We start from the raw sequence: 26,914 nt of genomic DNA, 5'->3' as shown, positions 1-26,914 counted from the left end.
ATCTTATTGAAGGCTTTCTGAAAATTGAAATACACTGCATTCACTGGTTGCCTCTTATCTACCCTACTAGTTACAACTTCCCTTCCGGGTTGACTCTGCACAATCATAGTATGATTTTCTAAATGCCTTGTACCACATAGAAACATAGAAACATAGAAACATAGAAACATAGAAAATAGGTGCAGGAGTAGGCCATTCGGCCCTTCTAGCCTGCACCGCCATTCAATGAGTTCATGGCTGAACATTCAACTTCAGTACCCCATTCCTGCTTTCTCGCCATACCCCTTGATCCCCCTAGCAGTAAGGACCTCATCTAACTCCTTTTTGAATATATTTAGTGAATTGGCCTCAACAACTTTCTGTGGTAGAGAATTCCACAGGTTCACCACTCTCTGGGTGAAGAAGTTCCTCCGCATCTCGGTCCTAAATGGCTTACCCCTTATCCTTAGACTGTGACCCCTGGTTCTGGACTTCCCCAACATTGGGAACATTCTTCCTGCATCTAACCTGTCTAACCCCGTCAGAATTTTATATGTTTCTATGAGGTCCCCTCTCATTCTTCTGAACTCCAGTGAATACAAGCCCAGTTGATCCAGTCTTTCTTGATAGGTCAGTCCCGCCATCCCGGGAATCAGTCTGGTGAACCTTCGCTGCACTCCCTCAATAGCAAGAATGTCCTTCCTCAGGTTAGGAGACCAAAACTGTGCACAATACTCCAGGTGTGGCCTCACCAAGGCCCTGTACAATTGTAGTAACACCTCCCTGCCCCTGTACTCAAATCCCCTTGCTATGATGGCCAACATGCCATTTGCTTTCTTAACCGCCTGCTGCACCTGCATGCCAACCTTCAATGACTGATGTACCATGACACCCAGGTCTCTTTGCACCTCCCCTTTTCCTAATCTGTCACCATTCAGATAATAGTCTGTCTCTCTGTTTTTACCACCAAAGTGGATAACCTCACATTTATCCACATTATACTTCATCTGCCATGCATTTGCCCACTCACCTAACCTATCCAAGTCGCTCTGCAGCCTCACAGCATCCTCCTCGCAGCTCACACTGCCACCCAACTTAGTGTCATCCGCAAATTTGGAGATACTACATTTAATCCCCTCATCTAAATCATTAATGTACAGTGTAAACAGCTGGGGCCCCAGCACAGAACCTTGCGGTACCCCACTAGTCACTGCCTGCCATTCTGAAAAGTACCCATTTACTCCTACTCTTTGCTTCCTGTCTGACAACCAGTTCTCAATCCATGTCAGTACACTACCCCCAATCCCATGTGCTCTAACTTTGCACATCAACTCTTGTGTGGGACCTTGTCGAATGCCTTCTGAAAGTCCAAATATACCACATCAACTGGTTCTCCTTTGTCCACTTTACTGGAAACAGCCTCAAAAAATTCCAGAAGATTTGTCAAGCATGATTTCCCTTTCACAAATCCATGCTGACTTGGACCTATCATGTCACCTCTTTCCAAATGCACTGCTATGACATCCCTAATAATAGATTCTAGCTTTTTCCCGGCTGCTGATGTCTGCTAACTGGCCAATAGATCTCGGTTTTCTCTCCCCCTCCTTTCTTGAATATGGAGTTATATTTGCTTCCTTCCAATCCTTGGGGAGTTCTGGAAGATTAAAATAAATGTATCCATTATCTCTGTAGCCACCTATTTGAAAACTCTAGGATGTAGGTCAGCAGGTCCAGAGGATTTGTTGGCTTTTAGTCCCATTAATTGCTCTATTACTATTTGTTTACTAATACTAATTCCTTTAAGTTCCCCATTCTTACTAGACTCTTGGTTCTGCATTATTTCCGGATTTTTTTTATTGTGTCTTCTTTTTTGAAGACAGATACAAAGTATTTGTTGAATGTCTCTGCCATTTCCTTATTCTTCATTATAATTTCTCCTGTCTCTGCCTCGAAGGGACCCACATTTATTTTCGCTAATCTCTTCCTTATTACATACCTATAGAAGCTTTTACAATCTGTTTCTATGTCTCTTGCAGGTTTACTCTCATATTCTATTTTCTCTCTCTATCAATTTCTTGGTTCTCCTTTGCTGAATTCTAAAATCCTCCCAATCCTCAGGCTTACTGCTCTTTTTGGCAATATTATAAGCCTCTTCCTTTGATCTAATACTATCTTTAATTTATCTTGTTAGCCACGGTTGGACCATTTTTATTCCTTACAGGTGTGTATTTTTGTTGTGAATTATGAATTATTTCTTTAAATGTTCACCATTGCTTATCTACCGTCTTATCTTTTAATCTACTTTCCCAACCTATCTTAGCCAATCGAACTCTCATACCTACATAGTTGGCTTTAAATAGAAACATAGAAATTTACAGCACAGAAGGAGGCCATTTCGGCCCATCGTGTCCACGCCGGCCGACAAAGAGCCGCACGGCCCTCGGTCAGCAGCCTGAAGGTTACATATAAACCTATGAACAATAGCCGAAAGGTAAAGAGCACCCAGCCCAACCAGTCCGCCCCACACAACTGCGACACCCCTTACACTGAAACATTCTACACTCCACCCCAATCGTTGCCATGTTCAGATTTAAGACCCTATTTTCGGATTTACTAAATCACTCTCAAACTCAATTTAAAATTCTATCACATTATGATTACTGCACCCCGAGGCTCCTTTACTGCAAGGTTATTAATTAACCCTGTCTCATTGCACAATACTAGACCTAAAATAGCATGTTCCCTATTTGGCTTCTTGACATACTGATCTAGAAAACTATCTTGAATGCATGCCATGAACTCATCCTCTGCATTATTACTGCAAATTTGGTTTGCCAAGTCTATATGAAAATTAAAGATCCCCATGATCATTGTAGAGTAAACCTTGTTGCACGCATCTCTAATTTCCTGAGTTATACTGTGCTCAACGCTACAACTCCTGTTAAGAGGCCTACAGACTGCTCCCACCAGTGTTTTCTGCCCCTTGTTGTTTCTTACCTCCACCTAAAGTGATTCTACATCTAAGATCCTTTCTCTCTACTGTCTTTATCCCATCCTTTATTATCAGGGCTATCCCCCACCCTAACTTTTTCATTCCACCCATCTCTTCTAAAACTCAAGTATCCTTGGTCACTCTGCAACCACATCTCCATAATGTTTATTCGAGCAAACCCATTTAATTCTCTCTGTGCTATTAATTCATCTATTTTGTTGTGAATGCTTTGCGCATTCAGATATAGTGCCTTTAGCTTGAACTTTTATTCTCTTTTCCCTGATGTTTCCTTCTGTAGAAGTTTTATTCAAGGTGATCCAGAATTTAAAAAAATATACACAGCAATGGCAAAATCTTACAGAAAAATACTTAAAATAAATGCTAGGTGTGCTAAGGGCACGTGAAAGCCAATCATAATCGATAGCCAAACCTGGGCTCATCGTGTGCAACAACTGAGATCTTTGGTAAAGGCAATCAAATATATGAAGGAGTATAACCTTCCTAGATTTCTTAAACCCACCATTTTGATTAAGGAGAGTTTGGGGAAATTGGGGAGGAAGAATGGGATCTCACACAACTATATTGAACAAAAATAAGAATTGTGTTTTTAATAATGTAGAACCCATTGTTGGAAGAAGGTAAACATGGATGATTTTGCAGTAACCCCTGTGGAGTGCTGCACACAATCAAAATTCAGTTTTTGAAGAAAATAAAATTTTCCCTCCAATTTTGTCTTGTTGTTGCCAAACATTTTGGCCCAGATTTTGCAGTCAATGGTGAAGGAACGGTGCTCACCGTTCATTATGCTAAACAGCTGCACAGACCTTTCATGGGCTTTTGTGTAACAACTTATGGTAATTAAAGATCCATTTCAGCATGATGCCCTCTACAGAGGATCTGGGATCTGTGTGAACAGGGAAAGCAACAGTGTACCTCTTCAACCAATCAGATTGAAGGATCCTTACTAAGACACAAAGGGCTGGATTTTCGGTTGTCTATAGCCTCAGTTAACGGCCAGAGGGGGCGTTAATGGGAGCGGTTAGAGCTTAGCAACCGGGCTCGTAGCTTTTAGCACCGTGACTGAAAATTCATTCGTGGCTCACCGGGGGCGCAAACCGCTAGCGCCTGGCTGCTGACGATCAGTCCGATCATGACGTATTCCTGGTGCAACCCGGTTGCTAAATTCGGTGCTTGCATCTCATTAAGCACCCGCCAATAACAACGTCTGGAAAAACAGTCGGTACAGGCTTGCAGCGTAGTTAACTGTTGGCTACTTAAAGGGATGAGGAAGCGCTTCCCTCGGAGGTCACAGTCAGTGCAATGTTTACACAGAGCACGGTGCGGGAGCCTCCGAGATTGCAGCGGCAGACAGACCATAACAGTACAGGTTGAAAAGAAGTGATTTTGAAAACTTTAATAGGTGCATTACTATGCCGTGCCTTTAAGACTCGGCTTTTCCCGGGATCTGATTTGGAGTTCCGCGCATGCACAATGGGCCCGCAAAATGTACCGACAAGCTTTTGGTATCGTCCCCCGTCCCCTGTCCCTCCCCAGCCCTGGTGTGCAACGGCTGATTTATCACCCCTTTCAGCTCTTTGACCGATTCTGACGAATTTCTGGGTGCGAGACGCAAAAAGTACCGCTCCGCTTGGATTACGGTGCAATTGAAAATTCACGTACACTTGATTGAACAAGCCTTAACTTTTTCTGGCGTGTTTAGTGGGTATCTAGTGGGCAAGCACTGCAATATCCTGCCCTTCATGCGTTATAATACCAAATCTCTCGGCCAGCTACCAGTGCATCAAAGCTTGTGGAGGACCAGGGCATCTCGGACAGCAAATTTCTGATTTCTACATTTAACCGTGCATGTGCGGACACTGGAAGTTGCTGTCCAATTTACTCCATAGTAACGGTGAGTCCCGATAGCCGCACCGTTATTCTTAGCGCAAAGTCCAGGCCATAATAACTCAATGTTGAGTATGGCTGCACAAGTGTTGCCTGCCCTCCAGAACCTCGATGTAGCCATTTTGCTGTGATTATTGGCAGGCAATTTGATCCTGTCCTCACCTGCCGTGCACATATGTACTTTCAAGCTGGAGTTACTGGACAGGAACTGCAACATTTTTAATTTTTAAATTCTTCCCAGACCAGGGGTGCCCAATGTAAGTTGCAGTGCACCCCCACTGCAATCTGCTAATTGAGCACATACCAGGGCTAAACCTGGTCTGTTTCACACTGGGGCAATGTATTCATTCTTTAGCAGCACTTGGAAATATTTACAAATATATGGGTCACCCTTCAGATAAATGGGCTGCTCACCAGCTTCATCTCAGACTTTAGCCTGCTAATTCCAGCTCTCTCACTTTTTGTCACTCCAGCGTGATCCATATCATGGATGGAAACATATTTCCTGGTAGAATGATGAACTGTGAAAAGACAAGCAAGATGGTTACAGCTAGAACAGTTACACAAATGGCACAAACTGGATAGGTGTTCTACCTGAAAATAGGTTGTGACATAATTTCAAACAGAATGATAGAATAAAGGATAGGACTTTAAAAAAAGTTCTGCAGGAGTCTCATTGAGACACATTTAGGGTGAAAAACAGACAATATAAAAACTTGTTCACATACATGGATTTCATTTTTGAGACATTTCCAATCTATGGTGAAATAGACAGCTGAATAGTAGAAGTGTGATATGACAACTGAAATGGCTATTTGAAGCAAAATGATTGACAGATATTTAAAGGGTTTAAATTACTCTAAAATTCTTTATGCAATATTCTAAGAGAGACATTAATTTGTTTATTTTAAATGGGTCAACATCTCTTCAAATAATGCCAAAGTAATTTTACGCAAGTACTTATGCAGGATTCTACCATTGGAAAATAAACTTCGATATTAGCTGCACTGCAGCTAATAAGAAAAGAAAAGATAAGAACTAGAAAACTCCTCCAGCTCACCTCCATGTACAACACAGTTATAACATTTTATTCTTTCCTACTACCTGATCCCTCTACCCTCCAATAATTGTTTATGCTTCCTGGATGTTTTCTTCACTTTACAATTTTATGCAAAGAGGAAACAGCTGAGTGGCCTTTACGGTTCCTACCAATTTCTGAACACCGCCATCCATTCATCTTCACACGTAGATGATCATGTGAACTGAAATACAGCTCAATCTATCCTCTGCCAACTACGCCAGCTTTGGGGATTTCAGTTCCAACTAGAATTACATTTTCAAATACCGTCCATTATATATAAATATAAAATATATATATATATATAACATATTAAAAATGTTGCAATATAGTAATGCATTCCTGACTTCCTGAATCACACTTATTTCCTGCAACACAATTATTTCTGTTAAACCACCTATCACTCTTAAATCTTTATCATTCTTCCTTTGCCGTTGAAACACACAAGGCATTATCAATCAACACCATCAAATTCTGACTGTATTGGATGACTGTATTGGTGCCGTTTCCTGATTGCGCCCTGAACTAGAAAATTTCATACACTTTGCATCCAATTTCCACCCTTCCCTTGGCTCCCTTCCTCGACTTCTCTGTCTCCATTTCTGGGGATAGGCTGTTGACAAACATCCACTATAAGCCCACTGACTCCCAGAGTTATCTAGACTACACTTCCTCACACCCCCGCTTGCTGTAAGGACTCTATTCCATTCTCCCGTTTCTACGTCTCCTCCGCATCTGTTCTGATGATGCCACCTTCCATACTCGTGCTTTCGATATGTCTTCCTTTTTCGTTAACCAAGGATTTCCCTGAACCGTGGTTGACAGGGCCCTCGGCCGTTTCCGTTTCATTTCGCACACTTCTGCTCTCACCCCTTCCCTTCCCTCCCAAAACCACGATAGGGTTCCCCTTGTCCTCACCTTTCACCCCATCAGCCTCCACATTCAATGGCTCATCCTCCGCCATTTCTGCCACTTCCAGTATGATTCCACCACCAGATACATCTTCCCCTCCCCTCTCCTTTCAGCATTCCTAAGGGACCGTTCCCTCCGCGACACCCTGGTCCACTCCTCAATCACCCCCAACACCCCTTCCTCTCCTCACCGCACCATCCCACGCAAGCGCAGGAGATGGAACACCTGCCCTTTTACCTCCTCCCTTCCCCTGTCCAGGGTCCCAAACACTCCTACCGGGCGAAACAGCGATTTACTTGCACTTCTTGCAATTTAGTATACTGAATTCGTTACACATGATGTGCTATCCTCTACATTAGGGAGACCAAATGCAGATTGGGTGACCACTTTGCAGAACACCTTTGTTTAGTCCGTAAGGGTGACCCCGAGCTTCTGGTCACCAGCCACATTAATTCCCCACTGCACTTCCACTGTGATCTCTCTGTCCTTGACCTATTACATTGAGCTTCATTGGAAAAGTGTAAGCTTGAGGAACAGCACCTCATCTTTTGATTAGGCACTTTGCAGCCTTCTGGACTCGACATCGTATCATGTATGTATGCTTGGGGTTACTAGTCAGGTGGCGCCACTGTCGGAGGTCATTGGGCTGTACACACAGGTGTGTGGCCCAGGTATAAAGGGCAAGCCATCATGTAACGTAATCACTTTGGGCCCGAATAAAGCAGAGCCAGGTTCATACCTGTGTTAGTTTACAGTATTCAGTCTATCGAGTTATTACATACATAACATTTGGCGACAAGGTAACTTAAGAACCTTCGCATGCAAAAATGAGCACAATTGGAATTCTGGAGAGAGTCGTGGAGGGAAAGGACTGGGCAGATTTTGTAGCTCGCCTGGACCAGTACTTCGTGGCCAACAAAATGGAGGAACTCACTGACGCAGTTAGGCACACTGTTTGCGGTCCGAAAGTCTATGGACTCAAAAAATCTTCTCTCGCTTGCAAGTCCAACAGACAAGACTATGAGGAATTGTGTGCTCTGGTACATGACCATCTCAAACCAGAAGGAGGCATCATCATCTCATGATATCGATTCTACAAGCACATTCGTTCTGAGGGCCAGGATGTGTCGGAATTCGTTGCCGACCCAAGACGTCTAGCTGGACCGTGTAAGTTTGAAAACGCGTTGGGAGACATGCTGCGGGACTTCTTTGTAATCGGCATCAACCATGAGGTGATCCTGCGTAAGCTACTGGCGGCGGGGACGCTGGATTTGAGCAAGGCCACCATGATTGCCCAGGCATGCATGACGATGGACAAAAACTTAATGCAGTATAATGTGGATAAATGTGAGGTTATCCATTTTGGGGGCAAAAACACGAAGGCAGAATATTATCTGAATGGCGACAGATTAGGAAAAGGGGAGGTGCAACGAGACCTGGGTGTCATGATTCGTCAGTCATTGCAGGTTGGCATGCAGGTACAACAGGCGGTGAAGGTGGTAAATGGTATGTTGGCCTTCATAGCTAGGGGATTTGAGTATAGGAGCAGGGAGGTCTTACTGCAGTTGTACAGGGCCTAGGTGAGGCCTCACCTGGAATATTGTGTTCAGTTTTGGTCTCCTAATCTGAGGAAGGACGTTCTTGCTTTTGAGGGAGTGCAGCGAAGGTTCACCAGACTAATTCCAGGGATGCCTGGACTATCATATGAGGACCTTTATTCACTGGAGTTTAGAAGGATGAGAGGGGATCTCATAGAAACTGTAGCGTATGTAGACACCTTTAGTAATGACTCCACGAGACAGGGTACGATACTTAAACTGTGCAGACCTGCAGTCCTTTATTTGCAGCTCCTGAGTGCCGACAACAAGCTGTGAGTTCCCTTTTATACTGGGTTACCGGCCGTGTGCAGGCAACCCCTAGGTATCCAGCAGCAGCACCCTCTGGTGTACCGGTAGGGTGTGTACAGTATAAGGGTACATTCAATGTGGCATAACAGTGTTACAGACATCACACAGTAAACAGGCATGCATTCACAACAGAAACGTATAAGATTCTGACGGGACTGGACAGGTTAGATGCAGGAAGAATGTTCCCGATGTTGGGGAAGTCCAGAACCAAGGGGCATAGTCTTAGGATAAGGGGTAGGCCATTTAGGACGGAGATGAGGAGAAACTTCTTCACTCAGAGAGTTGTTAACCTATGGAATTCCCTGCCGCAGAGAGTTGTTGATGCCAGTTCATTGGATATATTCAAGAGGGAGTTAGATATGACCCTTAAGGCTAAGGGGATCAAGGAATATGGAGAGAAAGCAGGAAAGGGGTACCGAGGGAATGATCAGCCATGATCTTATTGAATGGCAGTGCAGGCTCGAAGGGCCGAATGGCCTACTCCTGCACCTATTTTCGATGTTTCTATGTTTCAGATGTCATCGAAAAGTCGTAACTCGGCAAGTACTCTAAACAAGATTGTATCATCGTTTGGCAGAGCTGCGTATGGCAGGGCCTACTCAACTGCATATGCGAAACCTGTGGCTGCCCAAAGTCCGCCAACGGGAATAAGAACATAAGAAATAGGAACAGGAGTAGGCCATACGGCCACTCGAGCCTGCTCCGCCATTCAATAAGATCATGGCTCATCTGATCATGGACTCAGCTCCACTTCCGGGCCCACTCCCCATGACCCCTTATCCCCTTATCATTTAAGAAACTGTCTATTTCTGTCTTAAATTTATTCAATGTCCCAGCTTCCACAGCTCTCTGAGGCAGCGAATTCCACACATTTACAACCCTCTGGGAGAAGAAATTTCTCCTCATCTCAGTTTTAAATGGGCGGCCCCTTATTCTAAGACCGTGTCCTCTAGTTCTAGTCTCCCCCATCAATGGAAACATCCTCTCTGCATCCACCTAGTCAAGCCTCCTCATAATCTTATATGTTTCGATAAGATCACCTCTCATTCTTCTGAATTCCAATGAGTAGAGGCCCAACCTACTCAACCTTTCCTCATAAGTCAACCCCCTTATCCCCGGAATCAACCTAGTGAACCTTCTCTGAACTGCCTCCAAAGCAAGTAAATATGGAAACCAAAACTGCACGCAGTATTCCAGGTGTGGCCTCACCAATACCTTATATAGCTGTAGCAAGACTTCCTTGCTTTTATACTCCATCCCTTTTGGAATAAAGGCCAAGATACCATTGGCTTCCTGATCACTGCTGCATCTGCATACTATCCTTTTGTGTTTCATGCACAAGTACCCCCAGGTCCCGCTGTACTGCGGCACTTTGCAATCTTTCTACATTTAAATAATAACTTGCTCTTTGATTTTTTCTGCCAAAGTGCATGACCTCACACTTTCCAACATTATACTCCACATCTTCCCAATTTTTCCCCACTCACTTAGCCTGTCTATGTCCTTTTGCAGATTTTTTGTGTCCTCTTCACACATTGCTTTTCCTCCCATCTTTGTATCATCAGCAAACTTGGCTACGTTACACCTTTCACCGTGTTGACGTTGTGGGGGCAATCATCAGTGTCGGGTTTAAACAGTACATTTGTAAAGGCTGTTCGAGACTGGGGCATCTCCAGCGCATGTGTCCGCAACTGAGCAAGCGCGCTGCGACACGCCACGTAGAGGATGATGACCAGTATAGCGCGGATCCCGATATGCAATCCGAGATACCAGAGGAGGATGTGTATGGATTGTATTAGTTCCTAACAAAGAGCCAACCAATGTGCCGGTAACAACGGAATTGGACATGGGTGCAAGTCAATCAATAATGAGCCAGAGGACATTCGACAAGCTGTGGAACATTAAGGCAGTGAGACCTAAGCTGAGTCCAGTCAATGCCAAGTTGCGTACATACACTAAAGAACTCATAACGGTGATTGGCAGTGCAGTAGTCAAGGTGTCGTATGATGGTGCGGTTCATGATTTACCATTATGGATTGTTCCAGGCAATGGTCCAACGCTGTTTGGCAGGAATTGGCTAAAAAATTCAAATGGAATTGGAACGATATCAAAGTGTTGTCATTGGAAGATGATACTCCATGTGTTCAAGTGCTGAGCAAATTCCCCTCTATGTTTGAACCAGGCATTGGCAAATTCACGGGAGCCAAGGTACAGAGCGACGTGGACTCAGATGCAAGACCCGTCCATTAAAAAGCTCGAGCGGTTCCGTGCATGATGAGGAAGGTGGTCAAAATCAAACTGGACAGACTCCAGAGTGAAGGGGTCATATCACTGGTTGAATTTAACGAATGGGCCAGCCCCATTGTTCCTGTGTTGAAGAATGATGGCACTATCAGGATTTGTGGCAACTACAAGGTTAAGATCAACCGAGTTTCGAAACAGGATCAATACCCATTATCGAAGGCTGATGACCTGTTTGCAACGCTAGCCGGGGGGGGGGGGGGGGGGGGGGAAGTCGTTCACTAAACTGGATCTGATGTCGGCCTACATGACACAGGAGCTGTCGAAGAAAGTTACGTGCATCAACACTCAAACAGGTGTCCTTTCGGAATTCGCTCGGCTGCAGTCATATTTCAGAGGAACAAGGATAGTCTACTGAAGTCTGTCCCTAGAACCGTCGTGTTCGAAGATGACATCCTGGTCACAGGTCGTGACACCGCCGAACATCTGAACAACCTGGAAGAGGTTCTACATCGTCTGGACAAAGTGGGACTCAGACTGAAATGTTCAAAGTGCGCCTTCATGGCACTGGAAGTCGAATTCCTGGGGAGGAAAATTGCTGCTGACGGCATCAGGCCTATGGACTCGAAAACTAAGGCCATCAAAAATGCACCCAAATTTCAGAATGTGACGGAACTGCGTTCATTCCTGGGTTTACTCAACTATTTCTGTAATTTCCTACCTAGATTGAGCACTTTATTAGAGCCACTGCACATGCTGCTAAGAAAAGGCGACAGCTGGGTTTGGGGTGCATCTCAAGACAGAGCTTTTGGGAAAGCTACTAATCTGCTTTGCTCTAACAAGCTGCTGGTACATTATGATTCGTGTCAGCATCTAGTAGTGGCCTATGCTGCTTCGTCATATGGAGTTGGTTGCGTGCTCCAACAAGCTAATGAGTCGGGTAAACTACAACCTGTTGCGTATGCTTCTAAAGGTTTGTCTAATGCAGAAAGAGCTTACAGCATGGTAGAAAAAGAAGCATTAACCTGTGTGTATGGGGTTAAAAAGATGTAGCAGTACCTGTTTGGTCTTCAGTTTGAACTGGAAATAGATCACAAGCCACTCATTTCATTGTTTTAGGAAAACAAAGGTATCAATATCAATGCATCGTCCCGCATCCAGAGGTGGGCGCTGACATTATCTGCCTATGATTATGTCATTCACCATAGACCTGGCACCGAGAATTGTGCTGATGCACTTAGCCATCTGCCGTTGCCCACACCGGAGGTGGAGACGTCACAACCTGCAGACCTACTGTTAGTTATGGATGCTTTTGAAAGTGAAGGAACCCCTGTCACGGCTCAACAAGTTAAGACCTGGACCAGCCAGTTCCCGATATTATCGGTTGTGAAACGTTGTGCCCTTAGTGGTGATTGGTCTACCATACCCAAGCAAATGGGTGATAAGACCAAACCTTACAACTATCGCAAAGACGAACTATCCATTCAGTTAGATTGTTTACTGTGGGTTAATTGTGTTGTTATGCCTAAGAAAGGCAGAGAAAAATTTGTACATGACCTACATAGCACTCATCCCGGTATTGTCATGATGAAAGCCATTGCCAGGTATCATGTATGGTGGCCTGGATTTGACTCTGATCTGGAATCCTGTGTGCATCAGCTAAGTAAAGCACCAGCGGATTCGCTGCTGAGACTGTGGCTGTGGCCAGCTAAACCATGGTCCAGGATCCACATCGACTTTGCAGGTCCCTTCCCAGGACAGATGTTTTTAGTTGTGGAGGATGAATATTCCAAGTGGATAGTGTTATGTATGAAGAAAGAGTCAGACTGAACACTGTGAGCTCAAAGTAACGTGCGACCTTGGTCTTTTTATTGCAGGTCTCCAGAGTGCCTCTCCAAACTGTGAGGCCTCCTTAAATACCTGTGCTCCTAAGGGATTATGGGATCCCTTGGGACTCCAGGGGTGAGCCCTCTGGTGGCTGTCCAGAGTAAATAAAGTTTACATATATAACAGATAGAGTGTATAATCATGTCATCCAGTACATCCACAGCTACCATTGAGAGCCTTCATGTCATGTTTGCCACTCATGGTCTGCCCAACATCGCCGTAAGCGACATCGAACCTTGCTTCACTAGTCTGGAGTTTCAAGAGTTCATGAAACTCAACGGTATCAAACATGAGGTCAGCAACATTCAAACCCACATCTAATGGTCAAGCAGAACGTGCAGTCCAAACCATCAAACAGAGTATGAAATGTGTAACTCAAGGTTCACTGCAGACTCGCTTGTCACGCATATTGCTTAGTTATAGGACAAGACCCCACACGCTTACCGGGGTCCCTCCTGCTGAACTATTGATGGAGAGGTCTCAAGATCAAGTTCTCTCTTGTCCACCCTGACTTGAACGATCATGCTGAATACAGACGTCAAAGTCAGCAGTGGTATCATGATCACGCTGCTGTGTCATGCGACATTTCTGTTAACGATTCTGTGTAAGTACTAAATTATGGTCAAGGTCCCAAGTGGATCGCTGGTACTGTTACGGCCAAGGAGGGTAACAGAGTGTTTATCGCCAAGCTCAAAAATGGGCAAACATGCAGGAAACATGTTGATCAGATAAAGCTGCAGCACACGGATGAGCCGGAACAGTCTGAGGAAGACACAATCAATCAGTGACCAACCAACCTACCCTCAGTCATCAGAGGACTCTGCTGTCATCAGTGAATCTGGACTTTCAATCCCTGACATGGTCATTGCCTCTCCCATCAGATCGGCTACCCAGCCCCCAGTCATAACAGACTCAGAATGCTTGCCCAAGGCTAGAGTTGAACGGAGACGATCAATTCAGGAGCAGAAAGCCTCGGAGCGTCTCAATTTGTAAAAAGACTTACTAATATCTTAAAGGGGATATTGTCATGTATGTATACTTGGGGTTACTCGCCACCAGGTGGCACCACTGTCGGAGGTCATGGGCTGTATGTACGGGCCAGGTATAAAAGGCAAGCCATCATATAATGTAATCATTTTGGGCCCGAATAAAGCAGAGCCAGGTTCGTACCTGTGTTAGTTTACAGTATTCAGTCTATCGAGTTATTACATACATAACACATCGAGTACAACAATCTCAGACCATAACCTCCACCCCTATTTTCTTTCCCCAGACAGCAGCTGTTGATGATTCTGCCATTCCCATTTGAAACATTTAATCAATCCTGCCTTCCATCCTATCACAGACCATCCCTTTTGTTCTTTCCTCACCTCTTCCCCCTTCCCTGCCTCTGCACCTGGTTAAAATCTGTTACATCTCCAACTTTTTCCAGTTCTGATGAAGGGTCACAGACATGAAACATTAACTATGTTTCTCTCTCCACAAATGCTGCTTGACCTGCTGAGTATTTCCAGCATTTTCCATTTTCATTACCATTTAATTCTGTCTTGTGCTTTGGCTTCTAGCTTGTCTAGTTGTAAGTGGACTTCAGCTGCGTCCATTGTTATTGTGATCCGTAGAGTTCCTCATGTTCAATCGCTAGCTCTTTTTCCTTGGGCTTCCATTTCCATATTTGCTTTGGGATCCTTGTATCAGGTATTCTCAGAAAGTGACCAATGTAGGTCCATCTTTTCTCTCAGACTATAATAGTCAGTCAGCGGTGACATTTATGCTCTCTGAAGTACACTTTCATTAGTAACTTTGTTAAACTATCTGATGTTAAATAGTTGTTGCAAGCATCTAAACTAGAAGCTGTTGAGCTTGTTTTGGATGGCTTTGTTGGACCACCACATTTCTGATTCATGTAGGAGCAAAGCCAGCACATCACTCTTAAAAATTCTCAACTTTCTCCAATCAAATTTGATTTCCAGATTGAGTGAAGCATTTGAAAAGCTTCACGCTTAAACTTACCTTACATTTATCTCCCCTCCCAATGAGCTCTCCTGTTTACAAGGCAGGGAACATTGTTCATAAACCTATTAAAATTGATTGATGTACTACTGTTGCTTCTCCTGTGGCCTCAATCCTCCAATTCCACTCCCAAAGGTGGTCTCTTTAACCACGCCCAATTCCAACCTGTGGATTTTGTTTACCGCAGGGCAGGATTCATTAAAGGACTTCTCCAGTACTGAGCTCATATTGTAATTGTCACCTGAAGCTGGTGATTACAATGCAAGTATAGTCTGCCTTCTAGCTTGTAAAGTTCTGTCCCCTCAGTACAGATTCACACGAGGCATGTTGTGAAGTCAAGGTCACTCTGGACCTGCACCTTTATTTCACAGCTCTGGAATGCTGCACTTGCCTGAGACCTGTCCTTATATACTTGTCTCTTGCAAGTGCACCCCTGGTGGTAAGGTATGCTGGTGGTTACAGGTCATATCTTATTACAGTCATGTATAGCATGTTAGGATACAGTTATATATAATAATGGAAGATACATGAGCTCACGTTAGCTATCCACGTGTACAGAATCTAACCCCTGAATAATTTTGAAGAACTCAATATATTCCCCGGAAGCCTGTTCTTTTTCTCAGCTCTCTAAAACAGTCCTGATGATTAAACTAGTTAGAAATCAAGTGACCCTCTCTGAACCTTTTCCAGCGCCTCGACATCCCCCACCGTGAGGGGACCAAAATCAGCTACTGTTCCACAGGAGAACAGACCAAAGCCTTATACAAGGCAAGGATTGTATTTCTAGTTTTATATTTAAATTGTTCTAGAAATTCAGCCTAGCACACTATTCACTTATGAAACAGCTTTGGGACACTTGTGAGTACAAAAGGCATCTGCAAAGTATTGTTAGTTAACCAAATCATATTTATAGTTTTCCCTGTTCATAATTGAATCCATGTTGGAAAAGTCAACTGAGGTTATAAGCCACTGATGTAGTTTCAGAATGATCCATTTTAATAGCATCTTACTTTGACGGATCACATTGCTGAGCACTAAATATTACTTTTGGTCAGTGTATTTCATTAGTGTTATAACCATGCACATACTTTAGTAAAAGAATAAATTAGGTAAAATTTTAAAAAAATACCATTTTTCTCAACTTTAAATTCCTTTCCGCTCAGAATATGGTGCAGAAGTGTCTTCAAATCAAAGGGTCTCATAGACATTAAATGTTCAGTTGCTTCTTCACCTAAAAAGTCAAAATTGATGGGAATGAATATTAAGATGAGATTATTGCAATTAGAAAATCAAACAGAATGCTATGATCATATCACAAATATATTCTAGCATAAGCCTCTGGAGGTTATGTGGAGACTTTCCAATGCACTAGTCAAACCACACTTGGAGCACCGTAGTTGATTCTGGTCACAGCACAAAAACCATATACATGCAGTAGACAGGATGCAAAAAGGCTAACGATCGATCTTGAGTATAGAAAAAGTATAAGCTGTGAGAAAAGACTCAACAAGCTTAAACGTTACAGCTAGAAAGAGGGAGGTTACATTTGAAAGATCACAAAAACAAAAAGATTATGCGATAGTTGACACAATATTGAAGGATGATTAACCTAAGACTAACCCACAAAAATTGAATGATTTTTAGATAGGTCATTCTGTTTGGGCTTTAAAAAAAAATCTGATTTAAAAACAAATTATTCTGGGATGTGGGCGTCGCTGGCAAAGCTAGCATTTATTGTCCATCCCTAATTGCCCTCGAGAAGGTGGGCCGCCTTTTTGAACTGCCGCAGTCCTTGTGGTGAAGGTACTCCCATAGTGCTGTTCGGGAGGGAGTTCCAGGATTTTGACCCAGCGACGATGAAGGAACGGCAATATATTTCCAAGTCAGGATGGTGTGTAACTTGGAGGGGAACTTGCAGATGATGGTGTTCCCTTGTCCTTCCAGGTGGCAGAGGTCACGAGTTTGGGAGGTGCTGCAGAAGCCATGGTCAGTTGCCACAGTGCAGCCATGGTGCACCAGTGGTGGAGGGAGTGAATGCTGAAGGTGTTAGATGGGGTGCCAATCAAGCAGTCTGCTTTGTCCTGGATGGTGTTGAGCTTCTTGAATATTGTTGGAGTTGCACTCATCCAGGCAAATGGAGAGTATTCCATCACACTCCTGACTTGTGCCTTGTAGATGGTGGAAAGACTTTGGGGAGTTAGGAGACGAAACACTTGCCACAGAATACCCAGCCTCTGACACACTCTTGTTGCTGCAGTATTTATGTGGCTGGTCCAGTTTCTGGTCAATGGTGACCCCCCCCCCCACCCAGGATGTTGATTGTGGGGGATCCGGCGATGGTAATGCCGCTGAATATCAAGGGGAGGGAGTTAGACTCTTGCTTGTTGGAGATGGTTATTGCCTAGCACTTGTGTAGCGCGAATGTTACTTGCCACTTATCAGCCCAAGCCTCAATGTCGTCCAGGTCTTGCGAATGGAACTGAACACTGTGCAGCTATCAGTAAACATCCCCACTTCTGACCTTATGATGAAGGGAAGGTCATTGATAAAGCAGCTGAAGATGGTTGGGCCTAGGACACTGCCCTGAGGAACTCCAGCAGCGATGTCCTGGGGCTGGGATGACTGACCTCCAGCCACCACAACCACCTTCCTTTGTGCTAGGTATGATTCCAGCCAGTGGAGAGTTTTCCCCGATTCCCACTGACTTCAGTTTTACTAGGGCTCCTTGATGCCACACTCTGTCAAATGCTGCCTTGATGTCAAAGGCAGTTATTCTCACCTCACCTCTGGAATTCAGCTCTTTTATCCATGTTTGGACCAAGGTTGTAATGAGGTCTGGAGACATGGTCCTGACCTCTTCCTCACCAATCTATTTTTCACAGATACATCTGTCAATGACAGCATTGGTAGCAGTGCTCTCCGCACAGTCCTTGTGCAGATGAAGTCCCGTCTTCACACTGAAGATGTCCTCCATCGTGTGTGCTATTACCACCGTGCTAAATGGGATAGATTCAGAACAGATCTCGCAGCTCAAAACTTGGCATTCATGAGGTGCTGTGGGCCATCAGCAGGAGCAGAATTGTATTCCACCACAATCTGTAACCTCATGGCCCGGCATATCCCTCACTCTACCATTACCATCAAGCCAAGGGACCAACCTTTGTTCAATGGGGAGTGCAGAAGAGCCTGCCAGGAGTAGCACCAGATGTACCTAAAAATGAGGTACCAACCTGGGGAAGCTGCAACACAGGACTACATACATGCATACTCCATGCATGCTATAAACAGAGCTAAGCGATCCCACAATCAACAGATCAGATCAAAGCTCTGCAGTCTTTTTTAAACAGTGAGAGATTGGGAAATGTTGGTGTTCAGAGGGACCAGGGTGTCCTTGTACATGAATCACTGAAAGTTAACGTGCAGGTACAGCAAGTAGTTAAGAAAGCAAATGGTATGTTGGCCTTTATTACAAGAGGATTTGAGTGTCAGAGTAAAGACATCTTATTGCAATTATGTAGGGTCCTGGAGTATTGTGTACAGTTTTGGTCTCCTTACCCAAGGAAGGATATACTTGCCACAGAGGGAGTGCAACAAAGGTTTGCCAGACTGATTCCTGGGATGGAGGGATTGTCCTATGAGGAGAGATTGAGTAGACTAGGCCTATATTCCCTAGAGTTTAGAAGAATGAGAGGTGATCTCATTGAAACATACAAAATTCTTATAGGGCTTGACACGGCAGATGCATGTAGGATGTTTCCCCTGGCTGGGGAGTCTAGAACCAGGAGTCACAGTCTCAGGATAAGAGATCAGCCATTTAGGACTGAGATGAGGAGAAATTTCTTCACTCAGAGGGTTGTGAATCTTTGGAGTTCTCTACCTCAGAGGGCTGTGGATGCTCAGTCATTGAGTATATTCAAGACAGAGATCGATCGATTTTTGAATATTAAGGGAATCAAGGGATATGGGGATAGAGCAGGAAAGTGGAGTTGAGGTAGAAGATCAGCCATGATCTTATTGAATGGCGGAGCAGGCTTGAGGAGCCGAATGGCCTACTCCTGCTCCTAATTCTTATGTTCTTATGGAAGGGGCACCCAGGGTCTCGCATGCAGCACTCCAGCTTTGTGCAGGGGGTTAATGCTGTAAGAGAGGTCCTTTACCCACAGGGGCTAGGAGGCCTTCCGGAAAGGATGTGGGAACAGATCACCGAGGTCATCACTGTGGTGCCCCTCAACCTGGCTCGAGTGCATAAAGAAGTTTCATGACCTCAGACCAGTGGTCAAGGTGGTCTCCTACCTTGGCCAGCGGCAGGGCAGAAAGCATATAAGATGCTGATATCTTCATATGTTATCCTTCGCGCATGCACCGCTTGCTTTCCCGCCCTCCCCTCACCACAACTCCACCCTTGTGTCTTCCTCATTTCCAAAGAAATGCAGGCTGTCCAGCAAATAGTTGACCAAGGAGAAGAGACTAAAGAAGAAGAAACACCATCACTCGATTTCACACTGCCAGCCACCAGCTCATCAAGGACGACCAGCAAGGCCATTTGCAGTGTCCCCCACTGAAAGTCAGCAGCCTTCCACCAGCCAAGTTGCAGTCACTGGGTGACATCAGTAGGATAGGCAAAGACACACACAAGACAGTCAGTAAGGGAATGTGTAAGGGTGATGCATTTATTTCTGGATGTCATATTGGATGGATAGATGTATAAAGTTAGATTGTAAAGTTTGCTTTGTGTTGCCTTTTTTCAGTATTGTGGCCAAGAGGACACTGTAATAGTCAGTAACAAGGTGTGGGACAAATGTGGAATGGAGATTTGGGATTGTAGTCCCGGCCAAAAAGGGGCTGTCTGGGTTCCATCCTTCCTCCCCTGTGCTTTCCTCTTCCCTCTGCAAGTGGATGCTGTAAATCTGAAATAAAAGCATAAAATGCTGGAAATACTCAGCAGCTCAAGCAGCATCTCAACCTTAGGAGTAAATTCTATTTCTCTCTCCACGAATGCTGTTGAGTATTTACAGCATTTTCTGTCTTCTCAGAGGCCTTCCAGCAGCACTCCCTGCACACTTTAAAAACTTTTAACGTGTATTGCTCCAAGCCACTACTTCAATAAAATATAAACATTTCAGTCCAAAAGTTTAAATACAAACTTATCTGAAAGATGCGTGTGTCCCTTTAAGAAGTGCTGACAGTGTTTCTGTCAGTTTACTGCACGCTTGTTTTTCAGAGCGAGCTTAGGACCCAGCACTAAACTCAGCGCAAAGGTCCAAGTTCGCAGAGTGTGACATTAAGTCACCCTATCTTAATTTACATTTCAAGGGCCAGCGCTCCTATCGGCAGTACTAAGGTCCTCACCAAAATTCTTTCCAGAATTACGGTGGTAACTCGTGACAGTAAATAGACCAATTTCTGGGCCATAGAGTACAAAAGCAAGGAAGTTATGCTAAACCTTTATAAAACACTGGTTAGGGCCCAGCTGAGTATTGTGGCCAATTCTGGACACCACACTTAAGAGCGGATGCAGAGGAAATTTACTAGAATGGTAGCAGGGATGCAAGATTTCAGTTATGTGGAAAAACCAGACAAACTGAGGTGGTTCTTCTTAGAACAGAAAAGGTTAAGGTAAGAATTGAGAGGTGTGCACAATCTTGAAAGGTTTAATAAGAGTAAATAAGGAGAAACTGCTTCCTGTGGTAGAAAGTTCAGTAACCAGAGGACATGGATTTATGTAATTGGCAAAAGAACCAGAGGTGATATGAGGAAAGGAAAATGTTGAGCAGTAAGTTGTTGTGATCTGAAATGTACAACCTGTAAGGTAGGTGGAAGCAAATTCAATAATAACTTTGAAAAGGTAATTGGATAAATATTTGAAAGGCAAACATTTGCTGGATTATGGGGATCTAATTATATAGCAAAGAGGTGGCACACACACTGTGAATGGCCTCCTTCTGTGCTGTATGATTCTATGTAGTGACCTGTATAATCACACTAAGCACACCCTCTATCATGTTGTGTGGTACTACCACCATGCTAAATGGGATAGATTCAGAGCAGATCGAGCAGCTCAAATTTAAGCATGAGGCACTGTGGGCCATGAGCAGCAACAGAATTGTATTCCACCACAATCTGCAACTTCATGACCCAGCATATCCCTCACTATCATTACCATCAAACTAGGCGATCAACCCTGGTTAATAAGTATAGAAGAGCATGCCAGGAACAGCATCAGGCATGCCTGAAAATGAGATGCCACCCTGGGGAAGCTACAACACAGACTACATGTTTACTAAATCATAGAATCATAGAATTTTACAGCACAGAGAGACTGTCCGGCCCGTTGCACCCTTGCCGGCTCTTTGAATGAGCTGTCCAATTTAGACCCACACCCCAGATTTTTCCCTATAACACTGCAAATTACATGTCCAACTGTCTTTTGAAAGTTCCTATGTTCCACCACCCTTTCAGGTAGTGTGTTCCTTTAACCTTCTTTGCTCTAAGGAGAACAATGCCAGCTTCTCCAATCTCTCCATATAACTGAAGACCCTTATCCCTGGTATCAACCCTGGTAAACCTTCTCTGTACCATTTCCAAGACCTTGACATCCTTCCTGATGCACCTGGTGGCCGTCCTGGGGTTCCGCAGAGGAGTGAGCAGCCAAGTGTTACCAAGCAGCCAACCGCAATCCTGATTCAGGCCAGTGATGATGGTGGGCACACTGGTCTGGCGCAGAATGAACGAATCATGGCTGCTGCCTCCCTTGTTCACTGCCTATCTGCACGGTGCTGACTGCGACGCCTTCTCTTGCGTACCTAAAGTGTGGTGCCCAGAGATGAACACAATACTCCAGCTGAGGCCTAACCAGAGATTTGAAATGGTTTACCATGACTTCCTTGCTTTTGTATTCAATGCCCCTATTTACAAAGTCAAGTATCCCACCAGCATTATCAACCTGTCCTATCCAGGGCCCTCTGTTCTTGCACCACCCTCAAAATAGTACACCTTAAGGATTATACTGCCTCTGCCATTCCTTCAAAATCACGGTCAAAATCCTGGAACTCCCTACTTAACAGCACTGTGGGAGCACTTTCACCACAGGGAGTGCAGCGGTTAAGAAGTCAGCTCACTACCACCTGCTCAAGGGAAACTAGTGATGGACAATAAATGTTGGCCTTGCCTGCATCCCGTGAATGAATAAAAACATTTTAAAAAGTGAGTATATTCTGTGTTGGTCTGACCATAATGTATGATTATTACATTTATGTGCTTTTTACCAGACTCAACTATTCCAATGTTCTTCTGGCCAGCCTCCCATCTTCCACCCTCAATGAATTTTAGCTCATCCAAAACTCTGCTGCACGTGTCCTAACTCGCAGCAGGTTCCATTCACCCATCACCCCTGTGCTTGTTGAACTACATTGGCTCATGATCCACCAACACCTTGATTTTAAAATTCTCATCCTCATGTTGAAATCCCTCCATGGTCTCACCCGTTCCTATCTGAACTCGAGAGTGTCGGCGCTGTGCGTTCTCTGAACTCAGTAGTGTGAGCTATGGAATTTCATTAAAAATAACATATACATACTGGAAACAACATTTTTCTTTGAATATAGAATTTGACATTGTAGTGAGGTGGCCCTATGACATAGAGCCTGAAATTCACCGTCCTTGAAGGAATTTGGGCGGTCGATTGAAAAAAATCAATCGGCCGCCGCAGTTGGCTACTTTTCCCTCCCTGAGCCATATTCAGCACGGTGAAGCTGCTGTAAAGAAGGTTTCAAATGGTGAGCCCTGCAGCCTGCAGGCCACTGGAAAAGGACTACCACAGCGAAATTCACCGAGGAAAAGGTAGGACTTTTTCTTGGCAGTGCCCCAATAAGCTTTTCGATCCGGTGCTCGAACGCGACTCCGCTGGGGCCCTTTGGTAGGTAAAGAGTTTTATTACTTATTATTGTTTTTATTTAATTTTCCAGCATGCATCCACAGTGTTTATCTTTTGATATAGTTTTATTAGTTATTAGTGTGTTTATTTAATTGTCCATGGTCCGCAGTATTTAGCTTTTGATATAATTGTATTCATTGTTGTGGCTCCATTAAACCTGCTGAGTGCTGCTCAGAGGTTTGCACATCCCCTTGTACTTTTGTACAACTTTCAGGTCTGACTCTTTAGTGCTGGCCTGTGGGCTGCAGAGACTTGTTTGGCAGGTTCACCCTGAAGATGGGAAGAGTGTTGGGAAGGTAACACCCTGGTACACCTGCTCAGAAGCAGGGGTGCATGCAAGAGAAGGCGTCGCAGTCAGCACCGTGCAGACAGGCAGTGAACAAGGGAGGCAGCAGCCATGATTTGTTCATTCTGCGCCAGACCAGTGTGCCTGCCATCTTCACTGGCCCGATTGCGGTTGGCTGCTTGGTAACACTTGGCTGCTCACTCCTCTGCGGAACCCCAGGACGGCCACCAGGTGCATCATTGAGCAGTGCATAGGCATCCTTAAGCAGAGGTCCCGGTACCTGGACCACTCTGGTGGCACCTTGCAGTACTCTCCTCAACGGGTCTCCATAATTGTCGTGGTGTGCTGCATGCTGCACAACCTGGCCATCATGAGGAGACAGCCGCTGGAGGTCGAGCCAGCAGTACCACCTGAGGAGGAGGTGGTGGTGCAGGAGGAGGAGGAGGAGGATCCCCGTTACCCCAGAGCTAGGAGGCGTCGACCCATCACCACCTTGGAAGGGCTGGGTGCAGACTGGTCAGCACTCTCCTGGTAGAGTGCGTCCTCACATATATGGAGGTGCCCGACACCTCCCCTGCAATAGGAGGAGGTGGTGGTGCAGGAGGAGGAGGAGGAGGATCCCCGTCACCCCAGAGCTAGGAGGCGTCGACCCATCACCACCTTGGAAGGGCTGGGTGCAGACTGGTCAGCACTCTCCTGGTAGAGTGCGTCCTCACATATATGGAGGTGCCCGACACCTCCCCTGCAATCTCCCTCCATGCATTATGTACTGCCTGTCTGCCAGGTCTCCCCACGTCAGGAAACAGTATTCTTCTTCTGTCCTCCACACCGTCCATCAGTGCCTCCAGCTCCATATCAGTGAACCTGTTGGCTCTCCTTGCACCTCTTACACCAGCCATTCTTCCAACTCCCTTCCCCCCTCAGGGCCTTGCTGCAAACAGCTGGCTCATTAGAAACCCTTACCTGCATGCTGAATTTCTCAGTGGTCATAACGCTCAAATTAAGACAGCCACATCGCTGAAAAATCCACTTTGGAAGGGTTCATTAGCTGGAACGCATTTGCTCACTTTTGGAGCTGAATATGGCATGGCCCAGCCACGAAAAAATTGTGGCGCTAATAGCCACAAAAAGGCGGGGGGGAGCACCAGCTTTCCAGTGGTACAGAATTTCAAGTCCCACAGAGTCCTATCTGTTTTTGGAGGAAAGAGGAATATTCAGAGAAATGGGTCCAGTCTCTGCAGAAGGGAATACTTATAAAAACATGCAAACCTTCCCAATGTAGAGATGGCACCTGTACGTAATGAGGCAACATTACTCAGTTGGACTGCCAGGAATTCTGCCCACCGCTGGCAGAGTATGGAAACATCTATAAACTATTTCCCCTACCCTACCCCCACCTCCATCATTATTTTTCCTCGGACTGGCTCTGAACACATTAATTCAGAGTTTGAATGTATATATTTTCAGGCATAGTTTGTTTTACCATCCTCAGAGAAAGACTGCTGATGTTTCGGAGAAGCTTTACCTGAACATTTGAGGCAATTGGCCAGTTCGGATGCCATGACTTGAATAATTAGTCCAATACGTAGTCGGAACATTTCAGCAAACAAATTGGGTTCTGTCCTTATGTACATTGCTAGGTAAACCACAACTTCCTACCAAAAAAAGAAATCAGCATAAATGTAAAATAAAGAATGTGCAAAACAAATTCTGAATACATCAAATCATACAATCTTACAGTATAGAAGGAGGCCATTTGGCCCATCGGGACTGTGCTGGCTCTTTGAAAGAGCTGTACTATTAGTCCCACTCCCCTGCTATTTCCCCCATAGGCCTGCAAATTTTTCCCCTCAAAATATTTATCAAATTCCCTTTTAAAAGTTACTATTGAATCTGCTTTCAGGCAGTGCATTCCAGACCACAATACTCGCTGTGTAAATGTTTTAATCTTCATCTCACCTCTGGATCTTTTGCCAACGACCTTAAATCTGTGTCCTCTGGTTACCTTCTGCCAGTAGAAACAGTTTCTCCTTATTTACTCTAACAAAACCCTTCCTGATTTTGAATGCTTCCATTAAATCACTCCTTAACCTTTTCAGCTCGAGAACAATCCCAGCTCCTCTAGTCTCATCACATAAACATATTGTATAATGGGGTACAAAGCAAAGCCACAACATTTTTTTTTGCTGTGGAACAGCAATTTGTAAAAAAAAAAATTCAGCACCATTTTTAAAATTTGAGGCAATCATCACAAAAATGAACCAGGAAACTGAAAAAGATTCATAAAGAAAGTTAGAGGTCCTGTCTGGAAGTTCTGGTGCTTTATGTGAACATTATCAATTTTCCTCTTTGTCGATTTTTGGCCGATACTTTTGTGCCCGATTGCGCCGGAAAAAAAAGTTGGAACTTCGCCAAAGTAAAATTTCATTTTGGCGTTGCGGTACCCAAAGTTAAATCTGGAGGTGGAGCTTCAAGTCTACGCCAAAAGCTGAGGTTGCCAGAGTAATGTGAGAGACACAGAGAAGTTGCCAGGGTAATGAGAGACACACGGAGGGCTGAAGCTCCACCTACTTGCGAGCTGAAGTTTCATGGCCAGAGCTTGTAGCGGCAGGGGAGGTGGGGAGTGGCGGGATGATCTCCCGGGGTTACAGCAGGGCCGGGGGGGGCTGGCCATTCAGCCCGGGGTTGCAGCGGGGGGGGGCAATCGGCCTGGGATTGAAGCGGGATTGGGGGGGGGGGCCCAATCGGCCCGGGGTTACAGCAGGGCCGGGGGGGGGGCTGGCCATTCAGCCCGGGGTTGCAGCAGGGGGGGGGGGGGCAATCAGCCCGGGGTTGCAGCAGGGCCAGGAGCAGGGGGGCCATTCAGCCCAGGATTGAAACAGGGCCGGGAGGGAGGGGGGGGGGGGGGGAGGTCCTTTTGGCCCGGGGTTGCAGCAGGACCAGGAGCAGGGGCCAAACACCAGAACAAGTAAATAATCTTTAATGTAAAGAGATGCAAGGAATGTATTAAACATGATCATTATAAACTATCTTTATGAACAAGTCTAAAGGGCAAAGAAACAACTCTGATACAGACCTGAGCACCGATTTCCTTAATTTAATGTAGGGTTTTTCTGATCGGTACTTAAGGCCACTCTGCGCTGTCCTTAAAAAAAAAAAATCGGTGTTGGGGAAAATTGCTTAAATGGCCAAAAGCGGCGCGGAAAGCAGTTTTTACCCAGACCTATGCCAAATAATCTGGTGCTGACAGTTGCAGCCGGTGTACAAACCTTGAGGAAAGTTGCAAAAATCAACATTGCTCAAAAAAAATCAGCGGACGCAAAAAAACGGTGCCCACTGGTGGCAAACATTGAGCCCATTGTGGACATGGCACTAGTAATTCCTGTATATAGTATCCCCCCAATATCTATACAAGATCATTAAAAAAAATTTTTTTTTTAAAGAAACTCAAGGTTTCCTGCCCCAATACAGATCCATAATTTCAGATTTCCTTCCCTCTTAAGCTCACATCCCAAGGTAGCTCCATTCATTTTAAATAAACTTTGCAATGTCAGACTAGTCTGGGAATCAATTCAGTGTTCCCAACCCTGGGAAGACACATCATAGACAATGCACACCAGTGTATCCAGAGGGGTATCTTTAGCATTAAATGAACTGGTGACATCAAGTAGCAGAGCAATCTTTGTACTTTTACTGTATTCAAAAACCATCCAACCTGATCCATTTGAATCACGTGTAGATGTCCAACAGGAATAGCAGCAATCCCATTGGACATCTTGCCCAA

The 26,914-nt window shown here is 44.9% G+C and overlaps 1 protein-coding gene across 7 annotated transcripts in view; it reads right to left on the bottom strand.

Moving 5' to 3' along the window:
• Positions 1 to 26,914, bottom strand: part of LOC139265726 (phosphorylase b kinase regulatory subunit alpha, skeletal muscle isoform-like) — a 259,565-nt gene that overhangs the window by 44,741 nt on the left and 187,910 nt on the right. For all 7 annotated transcript variants that reach the window (XM_070883020.1, XM_070883021.1, XM_070883022.1 and 4 more), the window contains 3 exons: positions 24,656 to 24,785; positions 16,041 to 16,142; positions 5,291 to 5,397 (listed from right to left, as the gene is read on the bottom strand). In XM_070883020.1, coding sequence (XP_070739121.1) covers positions 5,291 to 5,397; positions 16,041 to 16,142; positions 24,656 to 24,785 — 339 coding nt within the window. The remainder of the gene's footprint in view (positions 1 to 5,290; positions 5,398 to 16,040; positions 16,143 to 24,655; positions 24,786 to 26,914) is intronic.

Source organism: Pristiophorus japonicus, chromosome 6 (assembly GCF_044704955.1).
Source record: "Pristiophorus japonicus isolate sPriJap1 chromosome 6, sPriJap1.hap1, whole genome shotgun sequence".
Taxonomy (NCBI): domain Eukaryota; kingdom Metazoa; phylum Chordata; class Chondrichthyes; family Pristiophoridae; genus Pristiophorus; species Pristiophorus japonicus.
Note: the sequence above shows the minus strand (reverse complement) of the source record. Positions and strands in the feature narration are given on the sequence as shown.